The sequence below is a fragment of the Gigantopelta aegis genome, chromosome 9 (genome assembly GCF_016097555.1).
Source record: "Gigantopelta aegis isolate Gae_Host chromosome 9, Gae_host_genome, whole genome shotgun sequence".
In the NCBI taxonomy this organism is placed as follows: domain Eukaryota; kingdom Metazoa; phylum Mollusca; class Gastropoda; order Neomphalida; family Peltospiridae; genus Gigantopelta; species Gigantopelta aegis.
The window spans coordinates 70780591-70798826 of NC_054707.1; the positions used below are offsets into that span (position 1 = coordinate 70780591).

The 18236-nt window shown below is 36.9% G+C and overlaps 1 protein-coding gene across 1 annotated transcript; it reads left to right on the top strand.

The window, feature by feature from the left end:
• The first annotated feature begins 120 nt into the window (after positions 1–120).
• LOC121382336 (radial spoke head 14 homolog) lies at positions 121–17004 on the top strand. The gene is made up of 9 exons (XM_041511920.1): positions 121–297; positions 8782–8887; positions 9614–9700; positions 10106–10240; positions 11350–11575; positions 12988–13104; positions 13467–13578; positions 15152–15214; positions 16652–17004. Exons 1-9 carry the CDS (start codon positions 205–207, stop codon positions 16733–16735), a joined length of 1023 nt encoding a protein of 340 aa, XP_041367854.1. The 5' UTR covers positions 121–204; the 3' UTR covers positions 16736–17004.
• Positions 17005–18236: the final 1232 nt, after the last annotated feature.

Consider the following 18236-nt stretch of genomic DNA (forward strand, 5'->3'; position numbering starts at 1 on the left):
TTAACTGCACGTCCATGTAAAATATACATTATTTAATTTAGAAACGTATTCATTAGGCCTATATATTTTAATTTGTCATTTTTCGTTACGAATCTATCGCTGATGAGTCAAAACAAGTTGTCAAGAGCAACGCATGTAAGCGTTCAGCAAGTTCGCCTGCTTGAAAAACGTTGTTTCTTTTGCTTGTAGTCATTTGCATTTACGATGGCTGACACAGTTATATCAGCGAAATACCCCCCACATATTGATGTCACGAAAACACCACTTGCCTATGGAGATCGTGCGTTACCACGACTGGTAAGGCTCCCACATAAATTTAGAGATAATTGTTTAAGATTCTTCAACCTGAGCCTCTGGCCATAATTTTGTGTGTGTTAGCTCGAGTCATCTCCAGCCCTCCCCTTTTTGATATGTTGTAGGGGAGGACTAGAGAGTACTGTAATACTTCGGCAATCATCCACGATGAAATGGTAACCAGCTACTGTGTCTAAAATACACATGACATTAAACTTAACCAGTACCGATGCTACATGAAGAAATCTGATGCTGTACTTCTTGTGGTAATGTAGAGAAAAGTGTGTGCCCACATGATACGTTGGTACTGGTTAATAACATGTAAGTTTAATGTCATGACTGGACTCTAGAATAATAAAACTAAAGCTCTGTGGCATGAGATTTAGGAAAAAATATTTATTTTAGATACAGTAGCTGGCTACCATTTGGTCGTCGACAATTGCCGAAGTATTACACACAGTCCCCTTTGGCCCTCCCCTACCATATATCAATAAGTCAATACTTTTTTTTTAATGTGCAGGGCAAGTTGCTTCTCTCTACTTAGCAAATTTGAAATGGCAGGAAATTTTTTGAAGGTTGTCTTTGGAAGATTTATTTTGTTAATAATGATACAAGTACTTCAATTGGGCTTTAGTGAGTACTGTAGGTTATACATTTTTGGTTTGTGTGTCCATTTGTTGCACTATTTTAGTTGAGAAATGGTTGAAACATGGTGCCACAAGTTTTGAATACCAGCTATAGATATAGGGTAATGTAACCATTTTCAGATGTAGAAAGAACCACACTTTCTACATCCATTCGGACTAGGCTAGAAGTGACTCGGGCTATGTGTGTGTGTGTCACTGTTAATGTAGTGTCTTTCTTTTAATTTTTTAATTTTATTATTTGCAGTTTAGGTTGTTTTTGGTTGGTTTGAGGGGAGTCAGTCAGGTTTTCGAAAAAACGGAACTCTTTTTTTTCCCTTCCTTATTTTCTCAACCAACAAATGTCTGTTTTTCCATTAAATATTTTAAAGGTTGAAAATCACTGCCTATTGATACTATAAATTCAGATGCCAAGGGGAGCAGGTCAGGTCATAGGGCTTTACGTGCACATTCAGAGCAAGCTGTTGTAGTGCATGCCTGTCCTGGGCATAAGAGCCGGCCTTGGTGTGCTCCTCTATCCAGGACAGGAAAGGTGGGAGTGGGTAGGAGGAGGGGCTGCCTGCACTGGCAGGTGCAAGGGAGCACCAGCAGCCCAACCGTGGTCAGTAACAGGCTGGGGGGTATAATGGTGCTATAGAATTTTGACGGAGCAAAGAATAATGCCAAAGAGAAAAAGTGCGCAATTCTGGATTAAGAAAGTTTGGTGCAATTTTGAACGGTTGATCGAAAGAGAAAGGTCAGGAGCTTACATATAGGTTTTGAATTTAGTGAGTCGAGAATAGCTCGTTAATTAGACCTATTTGATGTTGGGGTGTCTCCTTAGGTTGACCGCTTCTAGTCGTGGCATGACAACCCAGGGGAGACATGTGCAATTGTGTATATGCCGGTAGGTAAGGCGCCGTTCTTGCTGTCCCGGGTTTTTTGTTGATCCAGTCGTCTTGAAGGCATCCTCCGCGTCAATGTCACCAAGTGCCCAAGTAGTCCACCAGCAGCAAGTATTTGGGATTGGGGTAGGAGAGGCCCATATTCTTTTGTCCAGCTCCACCTAGGTGCATTGCAATTGTGTACTCGGAGCCGGTTTTCTTTTGTCCGGCTCCTTATGAGTACATGCTGGGCGGCGGGTGCATTGTTATCATTGGTCAGTGCACCCTATGTAATGTTGCGGTTGTGCGTGCAGTCTCTTTGTAAACCCTAGTTTAGTGTTAAGGTTGTTCCTAATGTCCTAAGTCCCTACTCTGTGTAAACCAACGGCTTATCAAAGCCACCCATTCCCCCCCATCCTTGGATTATAATGAAATACAAGGAGGGGGGGGGGGGGGAATTATACTAGCCTAACTATCTAATTTGAAGGGTATTCCCTTATAGTGTAAGTTTTGGTTAAAAAAGCCTAGTGCTTCACATATCTATTTTAGTAGCAGAAACAATGGTCTATTAGGCAATATGGTAGGTAAAGAGATGTTGAGAAAAAGTATATGTCGGCAGTTGTTCGTTTGTCAAGGGGAGCTAAAAGTTACTCTGTTTAAACTAGTCTCAGTGGCATGATGGCGAGCAAGAGTAATAACTCCCTTTAATCAGCAAGGTTTGCAGTGACTAATCTTGCTAGGACAACTAGAGCAAATCATTATTAAATCTTTATATTCTATTAATGTCTGACGTTTAGTGGTTTTGACAAGTGATCAACCAGACACACGATCTGGATCATATAACATTTTTTACCAAACTACAAAACAGGATTTGACTGGTAGACAATGCTGGACAGTCTGTTTTTCGTAAAGTTTATCAGATACAAAAGTATAACAGTCTATGACCGATCTCAGAAGGGAATGTCATTGTACATACATGTATACATATGTTAAATACTGGCAGGTAATGTACACTAGGTGTATATATTTTGCCATTGTTAAAGGAATGCTAAAGCAAGGCTTTTGGACTGGTGTGCATATTCAACAATACATAATGCACATTATTGCTTAATATCAACAAGTATAATCGTATAGTTAATTAATAAAACGGTTAAATCTGATGGCTATTATATATAACGGGCGCAGCCATTTTGTACCATCCCAGTGAAAACGCCCTCTGGCGAGCTGGTGGTTATGTAATACCTAATGTGTCATGTCAGGAATTAGTCTTCGAACTGAAGATTTTTGAGGATGCATCACAATATTCTTTAATAATATCTATCCCAGTAACACAGCAAAGTGTATATGTGGTTTATTTTTAAATACAAAATAAACCACCATTGTCAAAGTGTTGAAATAACTGTATTATATTTTGTATATAAATTAACCCACATACTGAAATAATAGTCGGAGTGTTTTCTTGGTTAATTGGTCTTTTCTTTCCGTGGCCTGTACCTGTGGTTCTTGATTGGCAGGTGTATATTAAGATGGTCCCTAGACACTGTGTCTAGACACTAAAAAGACGTGTCTTTTTTATTAAGATCACAGGGTATTGTGTGATAAGATCAAATCGTAATGGACTTTACCAGCTTTATTACTGTAAGTAATTCTGTAAAACCCTTGATTATTTAGACTTTCCCATCTAAAATCACAAAACTGACCTATTACGTAGTCCCAGAGAAAAGAAAATTATCACTTGGGTATCGTGAGTGGTCGTTTTTGCTTGAACGTATCCTACCAATAAGCCTAATAATATGCATTTTTTCTTTGGATTTTTTAAAAGAAAAAATACTATAACTCCATTTCGTTATATTGATGCAAATTGAAATATATTTAGTTAAAGGAGACCGGACACCAAATCATATATGCGGCGTAATGAATTGTTTGCCGTCATAAACCACAACACGCAACTACCGCGCTCCCCTTAGTGACTAAGTTAAGCGTGCCAGTCTTGGTTGGGTTTTTTTTTCGCCGATGTTTGCCGGAAACTGTCGACAGTTGATGAGCTAGACCCGTGACGTCATCGATGAGAGGAAAACTGAAGAAACTACCAAGCAGCATGGACGAACTTAGCGATTCAAGTGACGAAGAATTGTGTCCAGATTGTGCTAATGGCATCAAACCGTATCAGTTTGAAGCACATATCAGAGACTTTGTCCCTAATCCTGGAAATGTTGTTTTAGACAAAAATCCAGATGAATCAACTGCCGACGAAGACGAGGAAGCCACACGGTCATAGACTAGCATACAAGCATTTTTTTAAAACAATTTTTTATGACTTTTTTAATGTAAACTGAAGTAAATGGACCTAATTAGAAGAAAAGCACACAAAATGTAATAATATTTCATCATAAATCTTGTTCAGCATAGATGTAAATATGACATGTCAGTGGATATTCCAGAGGCCGATTTCGCATATTTTGCAAAAAGCGCCCCCTCCTCACCAAAGCAAGATATAATAATTTAACAAAAAATTTTGTTCTCTTAACTAATTACCCTCCAAGTTTTAATGTGTTTGGTTAAACCGTGTAATTTTAATTATTAAGAAAATGTGTTACCAATCTGCCGAAACTGTCCACAGCCGGGTACAGAAACACAGAAATGTTGGAAAATATACTGTTGCAACATACTGACAATAATTTTACAACTAATATGTCTTATCGACAATATTATTATGTAGTTTTTGCATTTATTAATATAAAATACAACAGGCTCATAGGAACTGGGGAGGGGTCGGCCTAGGGGCTTGTTCTCCATCACACACTCTAGGAAGAAAATGTATGTTTTAAATTTTCACTACTTTGCATAAATAAAGACGATATAAAGATAAAAAATCTAGTTTGTATCCCTCACTAGAGACTGTATTCCCCCCCCCCCCCCCCCCCCCCCCCCACACACATACTTCCTTTTATCTTTATGATTTTGTAATCATGATTTCAAACCAACTGTTTCAGGTAGTTTGCTCCACATACTGACATAAAACACATTTGTTATATATTGGAATAAAATAAAAATAATTACAATATATCCAGTGTTATTTTCTTTAATCATTCATGGAGGAAGAAGGAAGTCCAGATGAAAATATATTACAGGTCAAATATATTACAGGTAAAACAAAATAATATATGATGCTTATTCCATGTGGTAACTATTGTTAATTTTGCTTTAAATTGCTAGATGCCAAAAGTGATTAATTATATTATTTTATGGTAACAGTCGAAAATTAGACAACCAATTTTTTCAACCTCTACCAAAGGTACCAGGTTTTCTGCCAGAAAATAATCTGGGGGTACGTAATAAAACAGGCCCGTAGGAATTGGGTGTGTGTGTGTGTGTGTGTGTGTGTGTGGAGGGGTGCCCCCACTTGTGAGCTTTTCTTTATCACATCAATGTTTGCCATTGTAACCAAAATCTGATGTAGAGTTTATACCCAGTCTGTCAGTGCTCCCCCCCCCCCCCCCCCCCCCCCCAAAGTTGTTCCTACGGGCCTGTAAAAACTAAATATATTCAAAGGAGTATATTGGGTGGTTCTAGGTTTGAAATGTTTGGTTTTTTTAACATTTTATTTCATGCACTTTTATAAATTTTAAACAGCAATTATGTTACTATAATATATTGAAAAAATCAAACATTATATATATACTGATGGATAGAAATAAGGGATCGGATGTTTATGTTATATAATTTGAATTCACTATACAGTTAGAAATGACACAAGAAAACCTGAACTTTAAGTTGTTTTATTGAATATTAATAACGGTTGTGTCCCCCATACACCCGCGTAACTTCAGCACAATGTCGGGGCATACTTTGAATGAGAGTACAGATGGTAGCTCTTGGAATGTTGTGCCACTCGTCTCGGAGAGCCAAGAACAGTTGATCCACGTTTTGGGGCGCAATGGGGCGTTCACGAACACAACAACCCAAAACATCCCATAAATGTTCTATTGGATTCAGGTCTGGACTTTTTGCTGGCCAGGGTAAAGTTTGGATATTGGCATTTCTTAAGCAGTCCACCGAAACACAGGCTATGTGAGGGCGTGCATTATCATGCTGGAACTCAAAGTTGCGTCCAACCCTGCGTGAAAACGGTATCACTACCGGCTGCAAAATGTCGTCCCTGTATCGAATACCAGTGACTCTTCCATCAAGCCGCCCCACACCATTACAGAACCACCCCCGTATCTGTCATGTTCTTTAATGGTGCATGCAGTGTATCGCTCATTAAGACGGCGCCAAACATGCAATCTTCCATCAGCATAGTCAAGATTGAAGCGAGACTCGTCACTAAACATTGTACAACGCCAATGACGTAGTTGTCGTACCCCATATTGACACACCCACTGTAACCTCAATCGTTTGTGTTGGGCTGTCATCTTGATTCCAATAACTGGTCGTCGACTTTTTTAACCTGTCTTCTTTCAGTCGATTGTGTACTGTTCGGTCGCTGATTCTTAGCCGACATATAGCCCTGAATTCAACATTTATTTTAGACGATGGCTTAAATCTGTCCTGTAAAGCAATCAGGCGAATCTGACGGTCCTGTCGAAGGGTGGTGACTTTACGTCTTCCTCGACCAGGTCGCATTTTCACGTTGCCAGTTTGTCGGTACAGGTTCCATAACCTTGATATCACGCTAATTGACTTCCCAAGAGCAGTTGCAACCTGTCTAAGTGATTTTCCTGACCTAACCATACCCACAGCAGTCCATTTTTGAGCTAAAGTCATGTATTGTCGTACCATATCAAAACCCTTTCTAACCTGTAATCTCCATACAACAATAACTTATATACCCGAAAGAACATTGTGGAAAAATCTAGGAAACATATTCTGCACGTGCATTACATTACAGGGAGTGAGTTTAGGCTCAATCAATAGCGTTGAAATTGTATGGGAGTTAATGCAAAACGCGCAATCATGACCCTATTTACTGATAGTAGAAAAACGATCCCTTATTTCTTTCCATCAGTATATATATATACATTAATTTCTGAGATTTTTCTAGTACATACATATAAGTTTACCCTCCGCACCCTCTGGCAGAAACCCAGGGTAGGTATTAAAATAATTATTTGGTGTAGAGTATTTTTAATATGACATACAGAAAGCATTGAAAAGTACAATTTTATTATGCTTTAATAATCGACACTAGCTTTAAACTTATTTAACCATCATTCCTTCTGGCCAGAGTACATATGTTGTTCCTGCCACAAGTGTTAGCATTTAATTTTAATGAAAATATACTGAACTGATGATAAACATTGTTAACTAACGTAATAATTCACGTTTTGAAGGTGTTTTATTATGAGGTTAATAAACCAACTAGATCAAGAGATGTTAGTATGGAGTCGTTATGGGCTGTTGGTGAAAATTAATTTGGTAATTATAGGTAAATAAATGTGAAGTTTAAATATTCGTATGTGAACAAATTGCAATACCTTTATTTAATGTATATCTTAAGTACATACTTGTTTTAATTTTCACATTGTAAATGTACCATAACCTGCTGTATTTAGTTGGTGTAAAGCCCATTCGACGACAATAATGCGTCCATGTTTTAAAACAACTTTCGTGTTTTTTTTGGAAATCGAAACCATGATGTTGGCCGTTTCTTGGGATGCATTGCTGTTACTGTTGCAGTTAAACACTGCGCAGTTAACCATCATATAATTACGTCGACAGTATATAATAACACTAATTATCTTGTAAATTAAATTTCCGATAAACCTGGAGACAAAAAAACAAAAGACGACTAAAAGGCACAACCAAAGAATCAACACGTGTACCGGTATTGCTTGGTAACTCTCACCGATGACGTATTGCCTCGCTTTCATTCAGATCTATGCATAATCCCGCCCACTTCTGTTTTTACCCCAAACCTAAGACGCGCAGCTGACCGGTGCCTCGCAGCGAGCCAGGCGTTAGAGTAATGCGGTCTTTGAAGCTAACTTAATCCATTACACACTACATGTCTTTTGGTGTCCGGTCTCCTTTAAATAGTTTATTATACTATCGAGTCATTTATGTTCTTTTACAAGTCGGGTTGATGAAAGCGAAGCACCTTGTCGTAAATTAGAGCATTTGTTTACACTGTGCATAATAGAGAGTTGGACCTGAGCTGACATCACTTCGCCCCAAGCTATACCACCAGTCGTCACAAAAACGAAACAAAATGGGTGCCCCCAGTTAGCAGGAATAATCAAGTTTTTTTTATTAATTCTAAAATTACGCGTTTTTCATTTGTTAAAGTGTCAGTATGTGTTGGTGGTCCAGGTATGCATCTTTCCAACACATAAGGCTCTTGTTGGAGTTTAGTCTACCTTTAAGGAGCTTTACTGATGGCAGTCATTTTTATCCAGCAGCACAAAAGTGCCATCAGCGGTGTTCCTGATCTATAGTCAGTTATATATCAAATGTGGCAATTGCTGTTGGTGCCATCATTACGTTTGAGCCCTGTAATATAAGTTTAAGCAAATAAAATATAAAATAAAAATATTTCATTGCAAATCATTAAAGAACAAGTTCTTTGATACTTGGTAAAGTGACTTTCAGAACATGTAACAGTTTACCACATGACCTTATTGTGGTTCATAGGAAGTTAAATTTGTGTAACCGTCGTGCGAATAGATTATCAGTTCGTATGAAAAATTGTACCCTGTTTACACCTCCTAATTAAAACTAGTGAATTTACACTGGGCTTGGAGTCAATACTGGAATGAAAAATCTCCCATTGCCTCAGGTCATTGGGAACATGGTCCAAGTACCTATCAGCCTTTAAACCCATTACCATTTCTAAAAGATGTATTTATTCATTAATTGTTTGGTGGTTTTGTTTGTTACGATTCGTAAATTATACATGGTCTGGCTTATCTGTACATTAAAGTCTTAACAGAAATGATAATTGGTTCAGTTCATGATTAGTGTATATTTTTTCTCATCAGAATCAGGAACTAAATGACAGCAACCTACTTACACGGCAACGAGCTGTGATGTCACTGTGTGACCATCTACATGATCCAGAACATATCGCTGAAGCCTTGAGATGTGGTATGACTAAATTATGTCTATCAGTGCTTCTTAAGTTTATGCTGGGGGAGGGAAAATGAGAGTTAAAGTTTGTTTTGTTTAACGACACCACTAGAAGACATTTATTAATTAATTATCGCTATTGGATGTCTAACATTTGGTAATTCTGACACGTAGTCATCGGAGGAAACTCGCTACCTTTTTTCTAATGCAGCAAGGGATCTTTTATATGTACTTTCCCACAGACAGGAAAACACATACCATGGCCGTTTACCAGTTGTGATGCACTGGTTGGAACGAGAAAAAATTTATTTTAGTTTTGGGGCAGAGCATAATTCATCCAACTAAAAATATTTCACGACAGTCTAGACCACCCCCTGTCCAATTTCTTGCATAGATACCTGAAAAGGATATCACATTTGAAATGTTATTCAATCTTTATGAAATTTTATAATGTGTTTTTCTGATTGTATATATTTTATTATTATTTACGAGTTCATTAAATCTTTATTCATTGTTGCAAATTAAAAATATAGGTCATAAGAACTTAAATTACTATAATAATAACAACACATTTTCTGTATTTTGTTTTGCGATACATATTAAATATTCTTTTCTAAAAGTTTAATAATTAAAAAACAAAATTTGTGTTACTGAATTTGAAACATTTTATTTGTAGAAGCTAGACTATTTTTAATAAATATATTATTTAAAAAATATATATATATCACCTCACCTCTTTTTCAGGTATTGCTGAAAGTCTGTGCAAGTTACTGTCAGACCCTGATATTACAGTGAGACAAAAATCCACACAATGTCTCTATGTTATAGCAGGTTAGTTCTTTATCCACTGAAACCTTGTTAATCCCAAACAGCAGTTTCCACTTATAAATGTAGTGATTCCTACGTATTTCTGTACTGCTATCTTAAATTAAATTGTAAATATTGAAGGAAAAACAACTGGAAAATGCTTGTTCTTTTACCATTTTTTATTTACTCTGGTTCAGCTTAAATAGTGACATATAAATTATGCTTCGAATTAAACTGGTGTAAATTACACATGAAGGTATGAAATGTGTTTGTTGATTTTATCAGTGTATATAGTATATATTTGTAGTGGCTGAAAAACTTCTCATTTCCTTCTTGTTTTTTTATAGTTTCTTCTATAGAATGTAAATATTTTTCTTTACACTTTCTGATGTCCACAAAACATATTGTACATGTATTCTACTAAAACAGGTCATGCCATTGGCAGAGATGCATTTCTTGATCATGAGATCATCATACCACTGTCAAAATTGTTCAACGATCAGGAGGATATTGCCAGGAAAAATGCACACATGGCTATGGAAATGGTGTCCGAGACTCCACCTGGTAAGGTTTTAATTTTCAGTTTTACCTGTTTTACTGTTAAGTCAGGTATGTCCAGGGCCCGTGCTTATAAAACATGGGCCAAACTTAAATCTTTAATGATGTCGCATGCAATACTTTGTTTGACATTAAAGTCCAATACTCTGTTAAAGTCTTTACTCTAAACTCTGTGAAAGTTTTATAAGTATAGAGCCTGGTCCATTATCAAAAGGGGGGTCAAATAGCTTCAGCTTCCAAAGCCCAGAGTTTGTCGAGTGGCACCGGCCTCGGTGGCGTCGTGGCAGGCCATCGGTCTACAGGCTGGTAGGTACTGGGTTTGGATCCCAGTCGAGGCATGGGATTTTTAATCCAGATACCGACTCCAAACCCTGAGTGAGTGCTCCGCAAGGCTCAATGGGTAGGTGTAAACCACTTGCACCGACCAGTGATCCAGGTGATGTCACAAAGGCCATGGTTTGTGCATGTGGGAAGCACAAATAAAAGATCCCCCTGCCTGTCGTAGAGTAGCCTATGTGGCAACATCTAAAAACAGTGTCCCATATGTTTTTCCAAAATGATAAGATAAAAAAATCAATGTGCTTAGCAGCGTCGTTAAATAACACAAACTTTACTTTGTCGAGTGGTACAATTATTTAAGTTTTCATTGTGACATGTTGTTCAGTAAAAAGAAGGTGTAAATGTCATCCCCTTAGAAATATATGCCCATTTGATTTTTCCAAAATATAAATTGTGTTTTCAGTTACATACATGTAATTATTTAGCCAGTATTGTAAAAATATAATGTCATGTTGCTATACACTGTTATGCATTTCTGCTAATTGTATACTGTTTTTAATTTTATTACCTAGATAAAGTTTTGTGTGTTAGAATTGTCCCTTGTGGCTAAATGGAAGATAATTTGTCTCTAGTGAGTCCAGACACAGGATCAACTAATATGATTCTCTATTGATCTATATGATAATTTCAACCTATGTAGAAAAAAAAGGTTTCATTAATTATTGTTGGTATGTATGAAATTGCATGTAAAATTGATATGCTGGGGTGTTACTCAACATTTTTGCCCCTTTCTTTGGCTTTTATTTTTCTAATCCTAGTATATTTCTCTTGTGAAGGAGCAGAAGGTATTGTCCTGGCTGGTCTTGTGGATATCCTAGTCGAGAAGCTACAGACAGAACTTGTCGAAATTCAGAAGATTATTCTTGACACATTGCACTTCTGCATGAGGGTGGACACAGCAAAGGCTCTCGATGCAGGGGCAATGGAAGCTTTCACAAAATTACTTACTCATCAATCACATAATATTCGGGCAAAAGCAGCTAGAGATATTATGGATTTGAGGTAGTAATAATAATAATAATAAATAATAATAATAAAAGTCTTTATTTTCAGAGGGTAAACACATTCAGTACAAGGTGACTGGTCTCCCATGAGGCCCTCTCTAATCTATACATGATATTATACATACATACATTCAAAAAAAACCCATCAACATACATGTAATATGTATAGCATGAGGAACAATAGCACATATTATGAATATTTAAATCAATGTGTTAAGAAACTTGAGTCAGTGATAACTCAATACATCATAATTATTTTAACAAACACATCAAAATCAACAACAAAGGTATATCTTAAAATTGATTATTATTTGAACCATTAATAGGTAGAACCATTAATAGCACTGCATACAATACACCATTCTTGTTGTCTACATTGTTTCTGAATGTATAGGTGAAGTCCCTTTTTTAAATTGTTTATATTGCTATTATGCTTTGGTGTGACTTAAATGAAATGCTCAGCTGCATGTGAGGGTGTAACTGGACAGAAGGTCTTGCTACTATATTGAGTTGTATTACAAGAGTTTGTACAAGTCATTAAAAATCTGCAAAGTTTTGTTTTTTGAGCTCAGCAATTCCAAGTGTGAAAAAGATAGAAATTTAAATCTTTCTCTAAAAAGCTATAGAAAATCATTATACATATCTCTGCTAAGAGGAGAGAGAGCTATTTGTGTTTAAATTATTGTTAAATCTGGTTTGATGTTCTTGAGTCTGGTCTTATAGGTCTTATATTAATTTGTATTCCTGTTATGGGCCAGTATATTGTAAGAGTCATGTTTACTAGTGGAACATGGATCGAATGTGTTTCAGAGTATGTTGCCATGTACCTTCTTCGTCATGAAATTATAATTTTATACATGTATCTTCCTGAAACCTCAGTGAGCCCATCTAAACAGCTGGTACATCCAACAATGGTATGTGACGTGTGTATTGTTTATTTTGGAGTGTGCGTATAACAGGTCTTTGTTACTTGATAGAATTTAGTAACCTAAATGTGGGGACTACTGACGTCGGTGGTGTCATGGTTAAGCCATCGGATATAAGGCTGGTATGTACAGGGTTCGCAGCCCGGTACCGGCTCCCACCCAGAGCGAGTTTTAACAACTCAGTGGGTAGATGTAAGGACACTACACCCTCTTCTCTCTCACCAACAACTAACCCCCTGTCCTGGACAGACAGCCCAGATAGCTGAGGTGTGTGCCCAGGACAGCATGCTTGAATCTTAATTGGATATAAGCACGCAAATAAGTTGAAAATGAAATGTGGGGACTGCAATTTCATCCTGTTACTGACTAAATGTCTCAATTACCTTATTTTAATTGATAATCACTGCAGCAGACTGAGCATTATTTTATGGTATTGTTCAACAAACATTCCTTTTAGTTATCATCAGCATCTTGTTTTTGTCAGTGTTCCTCTTGAGGGCAAGAATAAAGCAGTTGAGGTGCAGTCTGTCCCACTGCTTGTTGCACTACTTAAAGATGATCAACCGGATGTACAGGGCAATGCAGCTGGAGCTCTCATGAGGTACATATCACATAGTATACGTTGGTCATACTTCATCAGACAATAGTTCAGCTATTAGAAGTAAGGCTGGTATTTCTTTTATGATATAATACATAATCTTTACACGTCTGTATGTTGTATTGTATGTTGGGGGGGTGGGTGTGTGTGTGTGTGTGTTTGTTTGGGTTGTTTCTTTCTGCTTTTTTTTCCTGGTTTTTTCTGGGTGGTTTCTTTTTTTTTTGGTGGGGGGGAGGGTTGAGGTGTTGGTGGTGGTTTTGTAACATCTATTATTCTGGTGTCGTGACATTCAAACCAGTTTGGACAATGATGTCTTGATGTGGTGTTTCATCTAGGCACTAATGAATGTTTCGCCTGGGTTTCAGCATAACTATCACAACAAAAGGAAAGTACACAGCATTAGCTGCAAATGCTATTCAGCCGCTGGTCAACATTGTAAACAGCCCAGTCAGTGAGGTCAGAGCGAATTCATTAAAGGTGAGTCAATGAGTTTTATCCAAATCTGCCCTGAGCAGGTTTTCTGGCACAAACACGGAACCTGTGTCCCGGACAGACATACCTGAGCTTCAAGTGGAGATTGGCACATAGAATAACATCCCTTACTTTGCTTACTTTGTCTATATGTATATTATTACAGGCATTAAAGTTAGGTGATAACTACATGTATGTTGTATTTTACCATTTGCGGATGTTAATGCTGGTTTTACGGTCACAAATTGAGTTTTACTGGTGATGTAGAGTGGAGACGGAAAAAAGATGTTTGCGACTGTAAACCCAGCATTAACGTCTGCAAATGGTTAAATACAACATAGTTATTCCCATTCTAATTAAATAAATGCATTTTTTTATTGTTTAAATAATAAAATTTTTAAATGAACACCACTAAAATCATGTTTTAATTCATCAGCCTTATAAAATACCATTTACGTTATAAAATTTAGAAGAGCACCCATTTTCTTTCAAAAAAAGATTCAACATTGGTATTTTAAAAGTAAGTATGTCCAACTAAACAGAAGTAGGGTATGAATATGTAAATAGGCTCTTGGGGAATCCCCCAAATTTCCAACAGGTTCATGCTCGTTTTACTGCTGCAAATGGATTTGATTAGCCAATAAAATTTCGCGCTATATGCCGAGTGAATTAGAATGCTGATTTTACTGCCGTAAATGGATTTAATTAGCCAATCAAATTTTACGTTGTATGCAAAGTGAATTAGAATGGGGGATTTAAACAAACAAAAAAATGTATTAATTGGGTTTGTTTTTTATTTATTATGCTTCTACCCCAAAATCTGGAATTCTCATAAGCACAGAATCCTTCTAAACTTCTATGAAAGTTAATGAAGAATCTAACATGATTGTAATTGACATATCCCTTCAGTATAGGCCCATTTGTATTTTCCCCATTTCCAGTTTGAGTTCCATCAGTGGGAATGTATCAAAGACAACTTGTGGCAGTGCTCAGTATTTTTCTCACACAGTTCTGACTGTGTTTCATGTTTAAAAGACGGCATGGTGTTGAGATCTTGTTGTTCAGTTAAAAACTATGCATGTGCTTTTGATGTTTTTAAAAAAGCTTGAGTATGTTTTGGATTACAAAAGAAGAAGCCCCAAAATAAAAGCCAAAACTGCAATGTATTGAAAACATCAAAAGCACTTCTTCTTTTGGATGGGGCGGCATTTAGCTCAAGTCAGTTGAGTGTTGGCTTGACGTGGTTGCGTTGTAGGATCGAACCACCTTGGTGGATCAATTTAACTGATTGGTTTGTTTCTCGTTCTAACTAGTACACCACACTAGTATTTGGATAATTGCATTAAAGTTAAACTCAAAACCTGTAAAGATTAAATATGATTTAGATGAGTCACTAATGATAAGAATTCAACCAGATAGGCAGATATTGGAAGTTGTATACAAGACCAACATGCTTAAATGATGATGAGTGGTGGATACACCTGTCAAATAGTTGACTGATCATGTTCTGAAGACACAATGTGATCATTTTACTTAGATATTTTATGAAGTATCATGGCATAATATTTTCATTTTGTAGGCACTGACTTGTCTATCGGAGGCACCTGAGGGCAGAAAAGCACTTCTTGAAGTTGTAGATAAGGTAAGTAAAACCTGTTTTTGTAGATAAGGTAAGTAAAACCTGTTTGTTACCAAGTGAATAGTTGTGATGGGAAATAGTCTGTCTTAAGTGAGGTGCTTCACTGTTTTTTTTTTTTTTTTTATTATCAGCATTTACTGGAAATCTATAACTATAGTTATGAAATTCAGATTTTGTTAAATTATAAAATATTTGACCTTAAAACATTTTTATATGCCAATCTATGATGGTCTTATTATGGTATGGTGTTGTCCATCCGTCCATCCGTATGTCCGTCTGTTAACTTTTTTTTGTCAGGACCATATCTTGCATACAGATGCATACAGGACCATCAAACCTCACATGTAGGAACAACTTGGGATGGCTTTGTGTTGCATACTATTACTAGGTCATTGACCTACATTTCACAGTCTACTGCACATAATAGTAAATCCTGTCAGTCTGTTAACTTTTTCTTGTCCAGACCATGTCTTGCATACAGATGCATACAGGACCATCAAACCTCACATGTAGGAACAATTTGGGATGGTGGTGTGTCACATACTATTATTAGGTCACTGACCTACATTTCACAGTCTACTGCACATAATAGTAAATCCTATCAGTCTGTTAACTTTTTTTTGTCCAGACCATATCTTGCATACAGATGCATACAGGACCATCAAACCTCACATGTAGGAACAACTTGGGATGGTGGTGTGTCGCATACTATTAATAGGTCACTGACCTGCTTTTCACGATCTACTGCACATAACAGTAAATCCTTGTCGGACCATATCTTGCATACAGATGTATACAGGACCATCAAACCTCACATGTAGGAACAACTTGGGATGGCCGTGTGTCACATACTATTACTAGGTCACTGTAACCTATTTTTCACAGTCTACTGCACATAACAGTAAATCCTTGTCCAAATCATATCTTGCATACAGGATCATCAAACCACATGTAGGAAGAACTTGGGATGGTGGTTGGTCCAAAACAAACTGTTCATCTATCCCATTGCAAATATTTTACATAATTAGACTTGAATCATACCTGTAACATATTCATTAATATCTATGGTTTTCCATCAAACTCCTGATGGGCGTACTCTTGTTTAATTTGGACTGTGATTTAAACTAAGACAGTTTTATAATCCAACAACACAAAACTTAATGTACTTTAGACAAAGAAGAAAACAAACAAATGTTTTATTTAATGCCCAGTTCACTGTATGAAGAAATAATATTTCTGCTTTTGAAAAAGCTAACATTGTGGAAACTTGTTTCAAGTACTACAAATGATATTTTGGCTTTTAAAAACAAGCTAATGTTGAGAAATTTGTTTTGCTTACTGCAAATAATATTTTGGCTTTTAAAACCAAGCTAATATTATAAAAAATTGTTCACATACTGCAAAAAACAATCCTCTTTTTTTTTCTTTCTTTTTTGTCAGATACAAGAAAGGATAGATGATCCGATACCAGCCGTAGTGAAGGCAGCAACAATTGCTGTGAAAGTTATCACATGGAAGCCATGAACAATGTGACAGCTCAAAACAATTCTGTGGATATGTTTAGAACCAAAAAAGTTCATATAAACATGGTTGTAGCTGAACTTACATGTGAAAAGATTTTTTTCACATTTTATTGGATAAAAAAACAAAAACAGTTTTGTAAGAAACATGTCTTCTATAAAAAAAAATCCTCTGAAAAGTCAGTTATGAAGAGATTTTCTTCTTTTGATTTTGGAATCAAAAATATATTTCATGTTAATGTAAATATCTGTATTATATTCATTGTTGTCTTATGAACATTTTTGTTATGAATAAGACATATTAATATTCAATAATTTACAATGGCATAGTCAGGATTTTAGATTGGGGGTAGGGGCAACCCACACTATGCATGTATGTATAATTTTATAAACTTTTAATACAGTAAAACAAAAGGTTTGACTTGGGGGGGAGGGGGGGGCGTGCCGCCCGCCGCCCCCCCCCCCCCCCCCCCCCACTACACCACTGATAATTGAGCACTGTTTTCATAATAACAGTGACTCGCAGACCTGGATGAGGGTGGGTGGCATAAATGTAAACATTGATTAATATTGAAAATAATACAATCCAACGACATACAGAAGAAGGAAGGAGAAGGAAGGTTTTATTTAACGACGCACTCAACACAATTTTTTTGGCATCAGACATATGATTAAGGATCACACAGATATTGAGAGAGGAAACCTGCTGTCACCACTTCATGGGCTACTCTTTTCGATTAGCAGCAAGGGATCTTTTATATGCACCATCCCACAGACAGGGTAGTACATACCACGACCTTTTTATATACCAGTCGTGATGCACTGACTGAAACGAGAAATAGCCTAATGGTCCCACCAACGGGGATTGATTCCAAACTGACAGCGCATCAAGTGAGCACTTTATCACTGGGCTACGTCCTGCCCCAACTACATACAGAGACTATTCCGACTTTGTTGATATTGTATCAAAGTCTTTTTCAGGACTAAACTCTCTGGAACAGTCTTTGCATAGGTTTTCATCGGTGACCTGGAACAGTCTTTGCATAGGTTTTCGTCGGTGACCTGGAACAGTCTTTGCATAGGTTTTCATCGGTGACCTGGAACAGTCTTTGCATAGGTTTTCATCGGTGACCTGGAACAGTCTTTGCATAGGTTTTCATCGGTGACCTGGAACAGTCTTTGCATAGGTTTTCATCGGTGACCTGGAACAGTATTTGCATAGGTTTTCATCGGTGACCTGGAACAGTCTTTGCATAGGTTTTCATCGGCGACCCCTGGTGATGTTGAAGAAGAATTCTTCAACTCATTATGAAACTTTGTTTTGTTTAACGACACCACTAGATCACATTGATTTATCAATCATCGGCTATTGGATGTCAAACCACCTCATTACGAATATGTTAATAGAGCATCACAGTAGTAGAGCATTATGTTTTGCAAGATGTAATCATTTGATGCCAATTAAAAAATGGGAATGTTGTGGAATTAATTTGGTTCCATCCAGT

Bases quoted from the DNA above. Each gene is read 5' to 3' on its own strand.
- LOC121382336 (XM_041511920.1), top strand. From the start codon at position 205: ATGGCTGACACAGTTATATCAGCGAAATACCCCCCACATATTGATGTC. The intron at 8,888-9,613 runs GTATGACTAAAT...CCTCTTTTTCAG, and splicing joins CGCTGAAGCCTTGAGATGTG to GTATTGCTGAAAGTCTGTGC. The intron at 13,579-15,151 runs GTGAGTCAATGA...TTCATTTTGTAG, and splicing joins TCAGAGCGAATTCATTAAAG to GCACTGACTTGTCTATCGGA.